At 34.5% G+C, this 20,233-nt stretch overlaps 1 protein-coding gene across 1 annotated transcript in view; it reads left to right on the plus strand.

Annotated features, from left to right (window-relative positions):
• The window catches only part of LOC306647289 (dynein axonemal heavy chain 12-like), a 332,440-nt gene that overhangs the window by 282,777 nt on the left and 29,430 nt on the right, over positions 1–20,233 (plus strand). The window contains 1 exon segment of the mRNA XM_079116520.1: positions 17,398–17,433. Within this exon segment, the coding sequence (XP_078972646.1) occupies positions 17,398–17,433 (36 nt within the window).

Here is a 20,233-nt window from a genome sequence, read left to right on the forward strand (position 1 = left end):
ATGCCTTTAATCTGTTAAATTTAAAATCAAAATCTTAATTTCTTCTCTTCATCCCCTTGCTCTTCCTTCTCTCTAGATTTTAGCATGGGTAGAACCCTTTTTGGTAAACTGTACTTGAGTTAAATTCATATAATTTTTCATTGAGTTAAGGGTCATTTTCTTAAAATAAAAACTTGGTTATATGAAAAGTACATAATTAAAATACGTTCCTTACTTTTTAACCTCAATTTTTCTCTTCTAGATTGCAGAAAAAACGGAACTAAAAAATAGCAGAGTCTCGAGAAGGCTACAGACCCATAGCTAAACATTCATCAGTGTTATTCTTTAGCATTGCAGATCTGGCTAACATTGATCCCATGTACCAGTACTCTCTCATCTGGTTTGTGAATCTTTATATCAACTCTATTCATGACAGGTAAACCTTTCTTGCTTCATCCATCCTCCCTAGGTTGAATTTTCACTATTCTTTCCATTTAAAAAATGTAACTTTTAGCTAGATACAGAGGCATACACTTGTAATCCTACCTACCAGGGAGACTGAGACCAGGAGGAAAACAAGTTAAAGGCCAGTTTGGTCTACTAATGAGACCCTGTCTCAAAATGAAATTATTTTTAAGAAAAGAAGGGAAAAAAATGTCTGGGGATGTAGCTTTGTGGAGAGCACTTGGCCTGGCATGCAAGAGATCCTGAATTTGATCCCAAGTACCTAAAGAAAAAAATCTGTTTCTAATTACTTTTGAAATGTAATTATAAATCATTAAAATCATTATGGAAAAGTGAGGGAAGGAAGGCAGAAGAAAATAAAAGAACCAAAAAAAGATAATTAAAGTCTTCCTACCTTAAGGTATTTATTTCTTAAGATTTAGGCATAAAGGGATTAGCTTTAGCCTTTTTATTTCTTTTAAATATTTTTTAAAATGCACATGATTTATTTTTGCTGACAACTCCAATTTATTCTCCTCTAACCATGAGGTCTCTAAAAGCCTTCAGTCCCACATTTCTGTCAGTTTGCTGGATATTTCCCCTTAACTCAATTAGTAAATGTACACAGATTTTGGAGTCAGGGATTAAATCTCAAGGTTTCCACATACTATCTACATGACCACAAGCAAGTCAGTTAATGGTTCTATAGTCATCTCAGGTTTCCTTACCCTTAAAATAGAGATAATAGTAGTACTTACCTTTCAGGGTTGTTATGAGAATTAAATGAGACAGTGTTTACAAAGTATTTATAACAATTTCTAATATTTAGTAACAGCTGTACTCATTAAATAGAATTAAAATGTGATTTGATAGAATTAAAATGTGATTTAAATGTGCTATAGGAAATTTCTTTCTTCATGCGTTCTTTGGAGAAAAATCTTAAGTGATTAAAATCTCTTAAGATGTCCCAGTTGCATTTTGGAATTTGAATTTACATAAAGCACATGATAGAGAAAGTTTAAGTTGAAGAATTGACATAAATGTCAAACACAAGTTTCACAGTAAGGATATGGAGTAATTGAAATTCTTATACACTACTGGGTGGGATTTTAAAATAGCATGGCCACATTGAAAGTTCCACAAAATATTAAACAGATTTGCCATTTGATCCAGTAATTCTGCTCAAAGAGCATTCAATGAATATGTCTACACAAAAACTGTGTTTTTAGAAATAAAATAATATATATAAAAGTTAATGTGGATTTGTTATTTTCCCCTTTAGTGTGATGATGTTATTCATATGAAATACAGTAAGGCTAATTTTCTTATTTTTATACTTTATTTCAGGGTTTCACTTCATCTTTGTTGACTTTATTATGTTTGAATATATAAACCATTAATGACTTGAAAAGTCAATCCTGTGCAAAAAGTTCCATTCAGACAAGTGTCAGTACCCAACCCTTCAACTCCATTCCTGTGGACCAAGTAGTATTCTTTAATCAAAATTTAACTTTGAGATAAATGTAGATTCATATGAGATTATAAGAAATGATACAGATCTCCTGTACCCTTTACCCAGTTTCCCCAATAGTAACATTTTGAAAACATATAGAACAATATAATAACCATGATATTGAGATTAATACAGTCAAGATAAAGTACATTTTCATCACCACAAGAATCCTCCATGCTGCTCTTTTATAACTACAACCCATTTCCCTTCCAGCTCTACTGCTTACATTTCTCTTACTAACAAATTCAGTAGGTAGTGGTGATTTTTTTTTCAATTAACTGATTGTTTTCAGTCATTTGAGGGTAAAATAAGGTACTTAGAATTTCGAAAACAGAGAGATGGTATAAACATATTTTGTTTTTTCACAGAATCATACTTCATTTAAAAAACTATTTTGAAATACAGATTCACAAGAAGTTACAAACCACACACATTCAAAAAAAAGTACATGGAGGTCCCATGTGCTTCTTCACTGTTTCTCCAAGGGTAACCTGTTATATAACTATATTCCGATATTGCATACAAGAAATTAATATTGCTGCAATCCATAGACTTATTCAGATTTCACCAGTTTTATATTCATTTGTATATGTTTATATATGTGTGTGATTTCAAATGTCTTTAATGGTGAGTATTTTGATGAAATTAAAGTTTATATGCTTATTAATGTTACTTATTTTTATTTAGGTTTGTTTGACAATATGTTTTCCTTTTCTTTAACCTTTTAGTAATAAATCCAAAATTTTGGAAAAACGCCTACGGTATCTAAATGACCACTTCACATACAACTTATATTGTAATATTTGCCGATCACTATTTGAGAAGGACAAACTGTTATTTTCCTTTTTATTATGTGCGAATCTTCTCCTGTAAGTTACTTTCTTTTTCTTAATTTACTAATTTTAAATCCCTAACTTGAAAATTTAGTGTGTAAAGATGGCTTCTCAGAGGATATTGTATTTTGCTTGATCTAATTCATGATTTTAATTGTGCCTTTAATTGATAATAATGTCTTCTACAATATTAGTGTTCTGATGTTTATTTGATTTTTAAATTTTGTATAATACATCAAAGTTCACAAAAGGTAATAAAAAACCTACTAAATTCTTACACAGGGAAAATTGGGTCAAGAAACAGAACGTTCTCATCATCTCTGAAGTGCCTCTGTGCTACTTAGTTGCCGCCCCCATACTTTCTCCAAAGATAACTACTATCCTCAAGGCTAACACTGAAATTTAATTTTACTTTTATATAAATGAAAGCACATTACATGTATTCATTTATCTGGACATTTTTCCTCAACATTATTTTTATGAGATAAGACTTTCCTCAGTGTTGTTTGTTTGTTTGTTTATTCATTCATTCATTCATTCATTCATTCATTTATTTTTGCAGTACTGGGGATCAAACTCAGGGCCTTGTGCTTGTGAAGCAAGCACTTTGCCAGCTGAGCTATTTCCTCAGCTCTCAATGTTATTTGAGATCCATCCATGTTGTTTCATGAAACTCATTTATTTGTGAAGCTGTCATTTATTTGTTTTGATTGCTTTATTGTAAACTTTGATTACATTAAAGTTTATCTGTTCTATTCTTGGAACATTTGAGTTATTTCCAGTTTGCTTTATTGTAAACAATTGTGCTATGAACATTGTTGGATATAGATCTTGGTGCACATTTAGGCAGGTACCTAGAAATTTGCAATTGTTTTTCAGAATGATCATACCATTTCCATCCCATTAACAGTTTGAGCATTCCTTTGCTCCACATACACACCAACATTTTGTGTTGTCATTTTTAAAATGTATTTTGGTATGTGATAAATTTCATTGCATCATGGTTTTAATTTACATTTTTCTGATGACTAATGAAGTTAAACATTTGTTTATACATTTTTAGAGCATTTGAAAATCTATTGTAGTATGACTGCTCACATCACTTGCCCTTATTTTCTTTTGGGTGTTGTGTCTCTCTTATTCATTTGTTTGAGTTCTTTACATAGGATAAATACAATCCCTTGGCAATAATATATGGCAAATTGTTACTTGCTCTTCAGCTTGCTTTTTTATTCTCTTAATGCTGGCTTTTGTTTAACACAAATTCTTAATTTTAATATCATCTTACTTATGGACTGTGCTTAGGGAAAACCCTTTCCTTAGCCCAATATTATGAGGATATTCTCATAGAAAATCATCTTGAAATTATTACTTGCCTTTTACAATTAGATCATTAAGCCACATGAAACTGATTTGTGTTCATGGTCTAAAATAGAAACCAGTTTTCACATTTTTTTCCCCATAGTTATCCACTTCTTGAAAAGACTACCTTTTCCCCATTGCTCTGTAGTGCCACCTTTGCAATAAATACACATATATCTAGAGCTGTTCCTGCACTTTTTATTCAGTTCCATTCATGTCTTTATAAGTAGTCTTTTAAAAAGTCTCAATATATGATAGTTTCGTCTCATCTTCTTCCTTTATTTCCATTTAAAATTTAGAATCATCCTGTAAAGTCCTAAATATAAAGATACTCAACAACCTGTTAGAGTTTTGATTAGGAATACATTGGAAATTATAGAGAATTATAATTTTGTGGAAAGTTAACAATTTTGCCGAGTATTCCCCAAGGACATAGTGTGTCACTCCATTTCCTTAATTAGTTCTTTGTTTTACTCCATAGTGTTTTGTACTTTCCTGTCTTACACATCATTTTTAAGCCTTAATTTTTATAGGGAAGTTCAAGATGCACATCACACATGAACAGAAAGTACAGAGATTTTAAATAATCTCCCTCACTAACAAAACTCCTCAGAGTGGTGTAATTGTTACAATCCTTGAGTTTACATTAATATAATATTAACACCCATAAATAAGTCCATAGCTTATATCAAGGTTCACTCTCAATATTGTGCTTCAGACTTTACTAATACGTGGTGATATGTATCCATTATTATAGTATCAGAGGGAATAGTTTCACTTCTGTAAAATTCTTTTGTGCAGATTCAGCCTCCTCTCCTTCCTAACCCCTGGCAATCATTTTTCCTTTACTATCTTCATAGTTTTGCCTTTTCTAGAGTGTTATATAGTTGGACTCATGCAATATATAGGCTTTGCTGATTGGCTCCCTTGACTTAATAATATTCATTTACAGTCTTTTAATGTCACAATGACTCATTAATTTTTTTAATTTTTAATTTTTAATTTTATTCTAATTGTACATGAAAGTAGAATGCATTTATACGATTTTTAAAAAAATTTTTAGTTGTATATGAGCACAATACCTTTTTTTTTATTTTTTTATGTGGTGCTGAGGATCAAACCCAGTGCCTCACATGTGCTAGGCAAGTGCTCTACCACTGAGTCACAACCCCAGCTCACATTTATACATTTTGATAGATCATATATAAATGGAGTATAATCTCTCAGTTTTCTGATTATACATATTGCAGGATCACATTCGTCATGCAGTCATATATGTCCAAGAGGTAATAATGTCTGTTTCACTGTACTGTTATCCCTACCCCCACACCCCTTCCTTCACTACTCTCTACCTATTTAAAGTAACTCTATTCTTCCCTATCCCCCACAACATTGTGAATTACCATTCACATATCAGAGAAAACACTTAAGTCTTTGTTTTGGGGGGTTTGGCTTATTTCACTTAGCATGATATTCTCTAACTCTATCCATTTACCAGCAAATGCCATAATTTCATTCTTTTTTAAGGCTGAATAATATTCCATTGTGCATATGTACCACATTTTCTTCACCCATTCATCTGTTGAAAGGCAATTAGGTTGGTTCCATATTTTAACTATGGTGAATTGAGCTTCTATAAACATTGATGTGGCTATGTCACTATAGTATGTCGATTCTAAATCCTTTGGGTATAATCTGAGGAGTGGGATAACTGGGTCAAACAGTGGTTCCATTCCAAGTTTACTGAGGAATCTACATACTGCTTTCCATAATGGTTGCACTAATTTGCATTCCCATCCTCGCCAACATTTATTGTTGCTTGTATTCTTGATAATTGCTAATCTGATTGGAGTGAGATCAAATCTTAGGGTAGTTTTTATTTGCATTTCTCTAATTACTAGAGATGTTGAACATTTTTTTGTATATTTGTTGATTGTATATCTTCTGTGAAGTGTCTGTTCAGTTCCTTAGTCCATTTAATGATTGAGTTATTATTATTATTATTATTTTTTGGTTTTAAGGTTTTTGAGTTCTTTTATATCCTAGAGATTAATGCTTTATCTGAGGTGTGTGTGGTAAAGATTTTCTCCCAACCTATAGGCTTTCTTTTCACATTATTGATTCTTTTGCTGAAAAGAAACTTTTTTAGTTTTAATCCATTCCATTTATTGATTCTGGATTTAACTTCTTGCATTTTAGGGATCTTGTTAAGGAAATCAGCTCCTAGGCTGACATGGTGAAGATTTGGGCATACTTTTCTTCTAGTAATCACAGGATATCTGTTCTAGTGCTCAAGTCTGATCTACAGTGAGTTGAGTTTGCAGGGTGAGAGATAAGGGTTTAATTTCATTTTGTTACATGTGCATTTCCAGTTTTCCCAGCAGTCTTCGTTGAATAAGCTATCTTTTCTCCAGTGAATGTTTTTGTCACCTTTGTCTAGTATGAGATATTCATATTTATGTGGGTTTGTCTCTGTGTCTTCTATTCTGTACCATTGGTCAACATGTCTAGTTTTGTGCCAGTGCCATGCTGTTTTTATTATTATAGCTCTGTAGTTTGAAGTCTGTTATTGTGATGCCTCCTGCATCACTTTTTTTGCTAAGGATTGCTTTGGCTATTCTGGATCTCTTATTTTTCTAAAAGAATTTCATGATTACTTTTTCTAGTTCTATGAAGAATGTCACTGAGATTTTAATAGGAATTGCATTAAATTTGCAAAACACTTTTGGTAATGTGGTCGTTTTGACAATATTAATTCTGCCTATCCAGGAAGGTCTTTCCATCTTCTAAGGTCTTCTTCAGTTTCATATTTTTAGTGTTCTGTAGTTTTCATTGTAGAGGTCTTTCACTTCTTTTGTTAGATTGATTCCCAAGTATTTTATTTTTTTGAGGCAATTGTGAATGGGGTAGTGTTCTTCTTCATTTCTTTTTCAGTGGATTCATTACTGATGTGTCGGAATGCATTTGACTTATGAGTATTGATTCTATATCCTGCTACTTTGATGAATTCATTTATTAGTTTTAGAAGGTTTTTGGTGGAATTTGTTGACTCTTCCAAATATAGAATCATATCATCAGCAAATAGTAATAGTTTGAGTTCTTCTTTACCTATTTATATACCTTTGATTTCTTTCTTCTAATTGCTCTGGCTAGAGTTTCAACGACAATGTTGAATAAAAGTGGGGAAAGAGGGCATCTCTGTCTTGTTCCAGTTTTTAGAGAGAATGCTTTCAATTTTTTTCCATTTAGAATGATGTTGACCTGGGGTTTAGCATATATGGCTTTTATGATGTTGAGGTATGTTCCTACTATCCCTAGTTTTTCTAGTGTTTTGAACATGAAGGAGTGCTATATTTTGTCAAATGCTTTTTCTGCATCTATTGAGATGGTCATATGATTCTTGTTTTTAAGCCTATTGATATGATGAATTATATTTATTGACTTCCATATGTTGAACCAACCCTGCATTCCTGGGAAGAACCCCACTTGATCATGGTGCACTATCTTTTTAATATGTTTTTGTACGCAAGTTGCCAGAATTTTATTGAGAATTTCTGCATCTCTGTTCATCAGGGATATTGGTCTGTAGTTTTCTTTCATTGATGTGTCTTTGTCTGGTTTTGGTATCAGGGTGATATCAACCTTATAGAATGAGTTTGCAAGGGTTCCCTCCTTTTCTATTTCATGGAATAATTGGAGTTAATTCTTCTTTGAAGGTCTTGTAGAACTTGGCTGAGAATCTGTCTGGTCCTGGGCTTTTTTTTCTTTCTTTTCTTTTTTATTTTCTTTCTTTCTTTTTCCTTTTTTTTTTTTTTTTTTTTTTTTTTTTGACAAACAACAAGGAAGTTTTAATTGAATTAGTGGAGTTGATTGCATATGGCTCTCTCTGCAAACCCTACAAATGGGATGCTAAGTCATGATGGCGCCTGCTGGGTTCTAACTTCCAGACTGAACCAATCTATCCTATTCAGCTTCAGCAGGCCAGAGCACTGAGTAGGCCAACCTTCTCAGCTCCTCACTTCTAAACCTCCCTTCTAAATTAAGAGGTCAGAGCAGAACCAGGATAGGTTGTGCCACTGGCCAGAGGAGATGGTAAGAACACACTGGTCATGTTGCTCCTTGGGCCCTGTGCTGGGCTTCTCTTAATTGGTAGGCTTTTAATGGCGTTTTCTATTTCATTACTTAAAATTGTTCTGTTAAATCGTGTATGACCTCCTGATTCAGTTTAGGTAGATCATATGTCTGTAGAAATTTGTCATTGTCTGCAATATTTTCTATTTTATTGGAATATAAATTTTCATAGTAGTTTCTAATTATCTTCAGTATTTCAGTTGTGTCCATTGTGATAATTCCTTTTTCATCACATATTTTAGTAATTTAGGTTTTCTCTCTTTTTCTTTGTTAGTGTGGCTAGGGGTTTTTCAATTTTATTATTTTTTTTCAAAGAACCAACTTTTTGTTTTGTCAATTTTTTAAATTGTTTCTTTTGTTTCAATTTCATTGATTTCAGCTCTGATTTTCATTATTTCCTGTCTTCTACTGTTTTGGGTATTGATTTGTTCTTTTTCTAGGGCTTTGAGCTGTAATGTTAGGTCATTTATTTGTTGACTTTTTATTCTTTAGGTAAATAAGCTCAGTGCAATGAACTTTCCTCTTAATACTGCCTTCACAGTGTCCCAGAGATTTTGGTATGTAGTATTGGTATTCTCATTTACCTCTAAGTATTTTTTCTTTTGATCCTTGGAGACACCTTATTGACCTGGGAATTTTTACTTTTTTCCCCCCATCCTGCGGTGCTGGGGATTTGAACGCAGGTCCTTGCACATGCTAGGCAAGCACCCTACGAGATGGGCTATATTGTCAGCACTGGCCTGGGAATTTTTAAATCTCAGACTTGTATGCACTAAGTCTCTAGTAACTCACCAATTACAACCTAAATGTTCATTCTTTGGAAGTTTCAACTGAACTTGTGCTCAGATAATTTCTAATTCTCTGTTTCCACCTGATTATTTCTCCAATTTGGGGAGGTAGATAACAAGTTAACCCTATGACCTCAATTCTCTAAGAAGAATTGTTGACTTTCAGTTCAACTTCTTTCTTGTAAGGATGGGATTAATAACTTTCAAATTTGTTATATGTTGGGCCTGAAACTAGAAGTTCCTTTCTTGTCTTTTTATAAAGATAATTTTTCTCTTTTCCCTCAGGTCTTCTTCTCTTTTACTTTTGTGGCTATATTCTTTCTTACTCATCTTTTAGTGATTAACATAAAAATTACAACATGCATCATCCAATATTATAGTGAAATTATTTTTGCTACTTATACTCTTTTCTCAGACATACAAAGACTTAGAACATTTTAACTCAGTTTACTCCATCTATTTTGACAGTTGTTATCTATATTCTGTGTTTTAATCTCAATAAGATTTTTTTATTATTGATAAAGTAAATCATTTAAATTTACTCATATATTTACCCTTTTGGTTGTTGCTATTTCTTTGAAGTTTCCATGTGAGACCTGTTTTCCCTGAAAACACTTTCCAGGATTTCATTAGTATGTCTGCTGATCATGAAATCTATTAGTTCTCTTGTGTGTGAAATCATTGTTACTTTTGTTCTTGAAGTATACAGGTGCTAGGCCTAGAATTTTCTTCTGGCACTTTGAAACTACTCTCCATTGGCTAGCTTCCAATGTTATAAATTGTTTTGCCTGTGAAAATAAGGTGCCTTTTATCTCAAGATGTTTTTACTTGTTTTAGTTTTTAAAGGTTTTAGTATTATGTCCCTAAACATGCTTTTTAAAAATTGATGTATAACTGTACTTAGAATAAAATATCAATTTGATGAATTATTATAGTAAACAAACTCATGTAATTATCACCTACATCAAGAAGTAGAAATTACCTGTATTTTTCTAAAAGCCCCCTGGAACTTTTTCCTAATCTCTACTAATCTCTGCTTCCTCCCCAGAGGTAATTACCATACTAACTTCTAAGAGTCTCTTTTTATTTTTATTATTCTGCTTGGAATGTACAGGTCTTCTTGAATCTATTACTTAACATCAACTGTTTTGAAATATAGTCATAATTTTTTCAAATATCGATTCTGCTTCAGTCTCTCTCTCTCTTTCTAGTTACATATGTCTTAGACTGTCTTATCCATTCCCAGTCTCTTACCCTCTCTTCCATATTTTTTTATTCTATTGTTTCTCCAAGTTTTATTTTTTTTGTGTGCAATAATTCTTTCTTAGGTATATGTAATCTGGCACTAAATCCATTTATTTAATTCTAAATTTAAGTTATTATAAAACTAAGCAAATATATGTCAATTTTTCTTACTTTCCTTTCTTACACAAAGCAATACATTATAGGTATTCTTTTGCACTTTTTCTGTTAATAATATGTAAGTGGAAATCACTTGATAAAAATCTCCTGTTTTAGTTTTATTGAGCTATAATTTACATATCTATGCAATTCACCCTTTGTAAGAATCCAGTTACATGTTTTTAGTATATTTTTTTTGTGTGCAATCATTACTACAATTTCATTTTAGAACATTTCTATGATCCAAAAAAAATTTCCCTGTTCCCATTTAGCAAGTTCCTGCTCTTTTTTACCAGAGTCAAAGATTTGGGCTACCCATTGCTCAAAGGCCAACATTCAAGAAATGAGGGTTCTTAGGAAGGAATAAGATGTATTCAAAGGCCACCAAGCTTAAGAAGATAGAAGCAATACCATCTAAAGCTCCATCTTGGGTGACGCACAGTTGAAAGGGTTCTTACAGTGAAGGGAAAGGAGGAGCAGGGCAGGGAGACTGCCTACAGAGTCTTTGTCATACAGGTTGAGTGTTTCCCTTCTTTTTCTCTGGTAAGGAACAAGGGAAAGAACTTCTACCTCCACTGGCTAAGGACTTAGGAGGGACATTACAAAGGTCATTGGTTGGGTGCTAGGTGCTGTAAATCTAAAGATTATTTAGTAGTTAACATCTTAACCATTTAGACTTCTCTTTAGAACTTAGAATACTGGTGGGGAAAAGTAGGGGACTTAAAAGGATTAGGGAGAGTGAATGACTTTCAACAGCCAATGATGACTTCCCAAAAGAGCTGCCTTCTTCCACTCTTAATCCTAGCCCCAGGTAGCCAGCAGTCTGCCTATCATTCTCCAAAGTTTGCCCATTCTAGAATTTTATTAATGAGACTTACTGTACGGTGAAGAATATGGTCTATCTGTGTGCCCTTGAAAAGTACTTTTATTTTTACTATTTCTGGGTGGAGTGTCCTGTAAATGTCAAGTGGCTCATGATGGTTTTTAAGTGTTCCATCTTCTTATTTATTTTCAGTCTATTTTTACAATTAATTATCAAGAGAGGTGTTGCAGTCTCTATAGAGATTTCTTCTTGCAGCTTTTTTCCATTTTGCTTTGTGCTGTGATGCTCTTTTGCTAGATGTATAAATATTTTGTCATTATATCCTCTTGATAAATTGACTTGACCTCATTTATCTGTGGTGATATCCTTTTCTTTTAAATTTATTTTGTCTAATATTAGAGCTCCTCAAACTTTCTTTTGGTTAGTATTTCTGTAATTTATACTCTTCCATTTCTTTTCATCTATTTATGTCTTTACATTTAAACTTTGTTTCTGTAGGCAGCATGTGGTTTAGGTCCTGGTTCTTTTATCCAATCTTATAATAACTACCTTTGAAAGAGAGTGAGATTGTTGAGACCATTTACATTTAATGTAATACAGATGTGGTTATGTTTAAGTCTACCGTCATAGTTTGTTTTGATTTTGTTTGTTTTTTGTTTTACATTTCCTCATTTTCTGTTTTTCTTTGAATTATTTTGCAATCATTCCATTTCTTCCCCTTTGTTGATATGATAGCTATAATTTTTATTCTATTATTTCAGTGGTTTATTTAGATTATAGTATACCTTTTTATGTTATAGTATATTTCCAGTTAAAATTACACCTTTATTTAGTATTAGGACAATAATCCATTATACTTCTATAGTACATACTAAAAGTATTCTTCTTATACTTCATATATGTGAAGTATAAAATAAAATAAAATTATATATTTCATTTATGTATATGAAGTATAACAACTTGCAATAGTATACTTTCATTTCTCCCCACCTAGACTTGTTTTTGCTTTTTTAATACCTTTTACTTGTATGGCCTTACTGTGGGGAATCCTAATAGACCTGGTCTGGCCACTTGCTCCCAAATCAAGCAGAAATAGTAATGGTGAATTGAAAAGGAATTTATTCAGTATAGCTATCCTGCAAAGACAAGGGGGACCAGGGTTCTGAGCCTTGTCTTTAGGGATACCAATAAGAAATTCAAGATTAAATAAGGAAGGGACAGAAGCAGGGGATAAGGAGTATGCATATTTAAGCAGACTTGGTCAGAACTGTGGTCTGGTTGATAATTATCTCATATCTGGTTCTATGAGGTCCTTGTGGTTCTGGTGAGGTTGTTATCACTTGAGAAATGATTGTTTTTCTACATTGCTTTTGCTTAGGGGAGCAGCCTCAGTTCCTGTCTTAAGATAGTTTCTTCCACATAGTGGAGTAGTTCCATCACAGGTTGATCTGCTGGCATGTCTCACTTGTCTTGGAATCTTGAAAATATCTTAGTTACTCTTTTCTTGGTGTTTTTAGTTATAAAAGAAGTCAGGAGAGGTGAGGCAAATTTAGAGTTTATCAACCTTGTATTACCAATTTTTATAAAGATACTCAAGTGATTAACATGTCTACATGCAGATTTGAACAGGAATCTCACTCAAAGTTTAAGGCAGCAAAAGGAGACCAACATAGTATGAAGGCAGAGATGCCTTACTTTTTTCCTGCTTTTAGTTTCCCATCAGACATCCTCAGGACCAAGTGAAGAGTCAGTGCTTTTTAACAAAAGTAGACTCCAAGCCCCTATTACATATATATTCACTGATTTTTCTCCTTCTGATTGTTGTGAATATATTAGGAAATGCTAGAATTGTAGTATTCCTTTAAAGAGCTTTGAATTTTACTTTGACAGGTAGTTAAGTTGCCACTATATTAGTTTGATCTTTTAAAGACTTGTTTTAAAGGTTTTTTATGGAAATTTTGAAGTAGCCTTTATTCTAAAGCTAGGTTAGCATCGCTACTAAGATAGCCCCTCATGTCACCACTGAATTCCTCTGCTTGGGAAGAAGTCATATCTCTCATTACTGTGTGGTCTCTGAAAGCTATTCAGTGTATGGATTCCAATTCTTTGCCTGATGTCCTGGGATTTTGCCCTACTCTTATATTCCTTAGTATTTTCCAATAGAAGCAAAAGAGCATCTATACAGGTTTTCTGGAGCCTCTTTTCAATTAATCTCCTCCTTTCTGATAGTCTGCCAACAAATCCAGTCATCTTAGCCCACCATAACTCTAAATTCTGTCTCCTCAACTCAAGAAAACCACCAAGGTTTGATTTTGACTGTCTCTGTACCCTGCAATCTGGAAAGTGGTACTTGGTAAAGGGCTCAGGCAATCTTATGAGTCACTTTATTTTTCTCTCTTCTCTCAGTGGCCACATTTCTACACTGGCTATTAAAAAATTTCCATAAAACAGTCTCATTAATTTTGTCTAGTTTTCTTGTTGTTTACAGCAGGAAATTAAGTACAGCCCCAGTTATTCCATCCAGGCTATAAAGTAAAAGTTTGATGTCTTTCAATTTTACAACAGCCATTTACAACAGTCCTTATTTTTGGAATACAGGGCAAAGAAAGAAATTGAATACCAGGAACTGATGTTTCTTTTAACTGGAGGAGTAAGTCTTAAGGCTGCTGAGAAAAATCCCGATCCAACTTGGCTGCAGGATAAAAGTTGGGAAGAAATTTGTCGAGCAAGTGAATTTCCTGCCTTCAAAGAACTCAAGTAATTGTTTACATCTGATGATTTAACTTTGAATAGTAATGAGTAGATCAGTAATTTAGTGGTTTTTTGTTTTGTTTTGTTTTGGCTTTTTTTTTGGTCGGTACTGGGAATTGAACTCAGGGGCACTCAACCACTGAGTCACATCCCAAGCCCTGTTTTGTATTTTATTTAGAGACAGGGTCTCACTGAGTTGCTTAGCACCTCACTAAATTGCTGAGGCTGGCTTCAAATTCTCGATCCTGCCTCAGCCTCCTGAGCCACTGCTGCACCTGGCTAGTGATTTTACTTTATTGGTTGGTAGAAAGACAGGCTCTGTAACATTATATATACAGATATAGCTCCTATGTAGCTCCTATGTAACTCCTGTATTACAAAAGGTCAAAGTCTTTCTTTGACCCTGTACCCTTGAGTCTGATATTCAGGTTACCATTAAAAAGCAGGAGCTGCTATACCTTACATTCTGGAAGGTGCCCCAACAAAGGCAGGTTAAAGATTATTTAAAACTTCTTTCATTATAAAGAACTATCTTCCCTTTCAGTGCCTCTGAATGGCAATAAAAGAAGAGTTCCAAAGATCTACTGTTGATTGTGAGATTGAGAAGAAGTTTTAAATTTCAAACTTAAACCTTAAAAATTTCTGTAAAGATTGAGAAATGACTGCCATTTTCTACTCCACTCCAGCTAACTTTCTCAAGTATGGATGCATGTCTTCCTGGAAGGCAGGCATTGAAACTCAGTCTCATCAGTTTCATCATTAGGCTTCTCCAAAGGGCTTCTGGTAAAAGAAGAAGCTCTAATTTGGTTGTTTTGGTTCTTGTCAATCTTCGTTCTTAGAAAAGACTTTTTTTATTTAAAGAAAATGTGTGCTGGGGAGACTATTCAAATTCCAGAAGGAAATAAGTACCTTTTATAACAAAGAATTTCAATTATTTATTTAACTGAAATTACCTCATTGAAATGTCTTCACATAAAACTGCACCTTGCCCCCAGCAACCAATTAAATAGGATCTGTGTATCACTTAAAATGGCCTCATGAGAAATAGAAATAAGCCATTCTTTACTCCCTGAAGTCAAATCACATTCTTCTGGACTACACCCTACAGAATTAGCTTTAGGAAAAACAGTAAAGGTCCTGCCAGATGACTATAAATATCCCTTAGTGCTTCTGGAAGAGAGACAAGAGCAGATCAACATGGACTGTGTGCCTTGGAAGCAGGGTATGGGAAAAGTATGGTTGTGCGCTGGTGAGTATTGTGGAGACTGCAGATTTTTGTGTAACCATCCCACCCACTGCCACCAGAATTTCTTCTTTCTTGTGCATGTGCAGGGGCAGGTGGACATACTCATTCATGTGACCTTTGTATCCCCTATACACTTAGTGGCCCTTGGGTGCCATAGCTTTTTCTTTCTTTCCATTCATGTCTGATGTCATCAGTTATTGCTCTTCTTAGAGGATTAACATAGAGGTCACTGCTGAGTTAAGGAAAAGGAGGTTGGCCTTCCAGCCCTTGCCTTGATTTTGACAGTGGAGGTCAATGGCAAAGATCTCTCTAGAACAATAGCCATTAAACAGCAAAGCAGCCATGAGAGCATATTGCTGGACCAAGACTCAATGAGTTCAGTATAGCTCAGGGTCAATGGAACTGCCAAGACAAGCAAGTACTGAAGCAATTATTTGATGGATGTTCATGGACCATGTACAGGATCAGGCACCAGGGGTCTGGAAATTGCAGAGCATGTCAAACTGGTCTGTGCCTGGGATACTACTGATGAAAAGCAGTGCTGGGAGCAAAGTGATACAGCCTGGGGCTCTCTGTGTGTCCCATGAAGTGCAGGAAAGTATGGGAATCCAAGTGATTTCAGCAGCACCCAGCACACAGAATCACCTTCTAGTTGGTGAAGTAAAGGTTTTCATTGAGTGCACTTTGAATGTAGAGGTCTTCAGGCCACACAGGTTGATGATACCATACTACGAAGAGATGAAGAGCTGATCACTACATCTTTCAGTATAAAGTTAAATCAGTTGCTTGCCAAAGCAGAGGGATCCAAGCTCTGTATCTGGTCAGTTCTCCTGTCACTCATAGCTTGTGGGCTAAATGACTATCCACTGAGAAAACCCAACAAATCATTTCGTAGAAAGAAAGATGCATTAAATTTCATTCTGTCTACTTTGTTTTCCTGCTTATTCTCTCCTCTAGCTACAGTCTTCTGCTCTGCATTTTCTTTTGCCAGATATTATTAATGAGGTAGTTGCAGTTGTTAATCCAGGGAGCAAGCAAGCAAAAGTTGTTTATTTGTTTGTTTTTTGCTTGGTAGTGAGGAGTGAATTCAGGACCTCACACATGGTAGGTAAGTGTTCTACCACTGAGTCACATCCCCAGCTCTTTTTTAAAATTTTTATTTTGAGGCAGAGTCTTGCTAAGTTGCCCAGACTGGCCTTAAACTTACCATTTTCCTGGCTCAGCCAAACAAAAAAAAAAAAAAATCATTTCTTTTCAGGACCTGGTAAATACAATACTGAAGAACTTCCAGTTGTACCCAATGAGGTCAACAGAGACTTGTCATGCCCATTGCCAGAGTCCTATAGGCTCCCTGGTATCTGTTAAACCTCTCATTAGAATCATGTTTGTGAACCAAGGGTTCTGTTGGTGGCTTCTTCTCCCAGGTCTTCTCCTATTCTGCCAGTTGCCTTTATTCATTTCTGTTCCTGGTTAGAGTATACTTTCCAGCTCCCCTTCATTTACAACTCCTGAAATCTAGTGATTTTTTTCCACGACTCTACAACATTTTTGTTTCTGTAATGTACAAAGCTGCTCCTCGCCCTTTCCGTTGCAGGCATTTTCCCCGCCTCCCAACTACTGTCAGTCTGTGAGCATCCTAGCTAGCTATTGGTTCATCAGTCAGCTTCCAAGTATCCTTCTCCATTATTGGTCCCGTTAGCCCAGCAGAATTCAACTGCTTCACGGAAGCTATCCTGCCATCTTTTCTCTCTTGCTTTTCTTTCCCCCGACTTGCTTTCTTTCTCCTCCTCGCTTTCCACTCTCTCTAGCACACGCCCTTTCTCTTTCCTTTCTCTTTTCCTCTCATTTTCTCTCTTATCCTGCAGGGAGACACTTTGTTTGCTTAATAAATTCCCTTATGTGATTTCCTGTGTCCGCAGTGGTTTCCGTGGGATCCCTTACAGTTTCTTCCCCTTTCTGAACAATCTCTCAAAATCTTTCCCAATAAAAACAATAATTATTAATCTTTTTCCATTAGGACCCATTTTTGTGAACATATACTGGAATGGCGGGAAATCTATAACAGTAAAGAGCCACACAATGCAAAATTTCCAGCACCATTGGATAAGAACCTAAATGAATTACAGAAAATAATAATTCTTCGGTGCTTAAGACCAGATAAGGTAAAAGACGTGGTCAATTTGGAATCCAGATAATTTGCCATTTATGAAATACTAGTCTTAAAGATATAGTCATGCACTCCTTAATGACATTTCAGTCAATGATGAACCTCATATTATGACAAAGGTCCCATAATTTTGTAATGCAGCTGAAAAAAATTCCTGACACCTGGTGATGTTGTGCCCATCATGATGGCATAGTGCAATGCATCACTTCCACGTCTGTGGCAATGCTGGTGTAAGCAAATCCACTGAACCACCAGTCATATGAAAGTATACCAAAAAAAAAAAAGAAAGTATACCGCATATAATTACCTAGCTATATAATACTTGATCATCATAAATGATTATTACTGTTTTATTTACTATACTATACTTTCAATTATGATTTCAGAATGTACCTCCTTTATTTTAAAACATGTTAATGGTGAAACAACCTCAGGCAAGTCCTTCAGAAGGTATTTCAGAAGAAGGCCTTGTTATCATAGGAAATGACAGTTCTGTGGGCATTAACATTCTTGAATACCTTCCATCAGGATGAGGTGTGAGGTGGAAAACAGTAATATTGACAATTTTGACCATGTGTAGGTGATTGTGTCTTTGTTTTAACAAAATAGTTTAAAAAATAAAAAATAGTTTCTAAAAATAGAAAATAGTTTATAAAATTAGAATATAAAGAAATGTTTTCATACAGCTATACAAGGTGTGTTTTAAGCTGTTTTTACAAAAAAACTCAAAAAGTTTTAAAAACTTTAAATTTGAGGAGTGAAAATGTTACAGTAATGGAAGGCTAAACTTCTTATAGAAGAAAGAGAAACTTTTTAAAATTTAGTAGCCTGAGTGTACAATATTCATGGACTCTGTAGTAGTACATGGTAATGACCTCATCCTTCTCATTCACTCATCATTCAATGAATCACCCAGAGCAACTTCCAGTTCTATAAGCTCCATTCATGGTAAGTTTCCTGAACAGATGTACCATTTTTTATCTTTTGTATTATAGTTTACTATATATTTTTGTTTAGATATGTTTAGATACCATTCAGATATGTTTAGATATCATTGTGTTATAATTACCTATGATATTCAGTACAGTAACGTGCTGTACAGGTGTGTAGCCTAGAAGCATTAAGCTATACAATAGAGCCTAGGCGTGTAGTGCACTATATCAGCTAGGTTTCTGTGGATAATACTCTAGATGTTTACACAACAGGAAATCAACTAATGATGCATTTCTCAGAAATGAATCCCTGTTGTTAAGTAACACACAGCTAAACTGCTATTTGGTGGTTTTGCGTGTGTGTGTGTGTGTGTCAGGCCTGAGGATTGAACCCAGGGCCTCGTGCACGCCAGGTAAGTGTTCTACCACTGAACTAAATTCGCAGCACTGTTATTTGGTTCTTTGATTCACATGTCAGATACTTGCACAGTATCAGACACAGTATCTCATTTCAGAATCCCACGGATTATTCATATGTGGGTTTATTTTAGATACTTATGGCCATTGTTTCTTCTTCAGTGTTTTTTTTTTTTTTTTTTTTTTTTTCCTTTGCAGTACTGGAGATTGAACCCAAGAGTGCTCTACCACTGAGCTACTATCCCAGCCCTTTTTTACATTTTGAAATTTTGAAATAGGGTCTAAGTTGCCCAGGCTGGCTTCTAACTTGTGATCCTCCTGCCTCAGCCTCCCAAGTAGCTGGGATTATAGGCATGCACCATTGCACTCAGCTCCTCAAATATTTTTGGCCAGCCTACGCAGGGTTCCAAGTATATATACATTAGATGATTTACTATAATGTTATACTAATAATGTTAATTATTTTTTAATCCTTTGTGTCTTTCTGTTTCTGTCTTTTTATTCGCTGTTTTTTTTTGGTAGTGTCTCATCTGCTGTGAATCCCATCAAATTAATTTTTTAGTTATGTATTTCATCTTTAGAATACTTTGATTCTGTTTTATATATGTTCTATTTCACTTTTCACTCTGCTCACATTTTCCTTTAAACACAGTTATAATTGTTTTCAAATCCTTAACTGCTAATTCCGTAATTTCTGGATCTCTTTCTATTGATTAATTTTACTCTTGGTTACAGATTATATTTTCCTGCTTATGGATGTTTTACTGCTAATGTTTGATTGGATTTTGGACATTGTAAATTACTGATGGCTTGGGGTTTTTTGTTATCTTCTTATAAAGATTGTTGTGTTTTGTCCTGCTAGTTCAGGAATCAGCAAACATTACTTGTGGACCAAATCCAGCCCATGATTTCTTTTGTCCAGCCCATGAACTAAGAATGCTTTATACATTATAAAATAATTATTTTAAGAAGAAAAATATGGAACAAAACTGTATGTGTCCTACAAAGCCTAAAATATTTACTCTCTGGTCCTTTATGGAATAGTTTGCCAACTCCTGTGGCTATGTAATTAAATTACTTGACTTTAAGTTGTTCCTTTTGAATATTATTATTAAGATTTGTTAGAAAAAAAAAAAGATTTGTTAGGGATGATCTGAAGTAGTCTTTCCAATTGATAGTTTAGCTCAACTAGTAAAGTGTTGCCCTTCTAGCGTCTTTATTCGATGTCCCAGGTGATCATCAAGGACTCCCCATTGTGCCTACTGGAAACTTGAATGAACTCTGATAGTTCCCCAGGCCCCCAGCTTGCAGCTTCCCAATCATCATTCTTTGCTTGACCTTATACACGCATGCCACAATATTCAGCAAAGACTCCAAGGTTCTCTTATACAGATTTCTGAACTCTGCCTGAATAGTTCTTTCCTAACTGGAATTCAACAACTCCTG

Source organism: Sciurus vulgaris, assembly GCF_902686455.1.
Source record: "Sciurus vulgaris genome assembly, chromosome: 16".
NCBI lineage: Eukaryota > Metazoa > Chordata > Mammalia > Rodentia > Sciuridae > Sciurus > Sciurus vulgaris.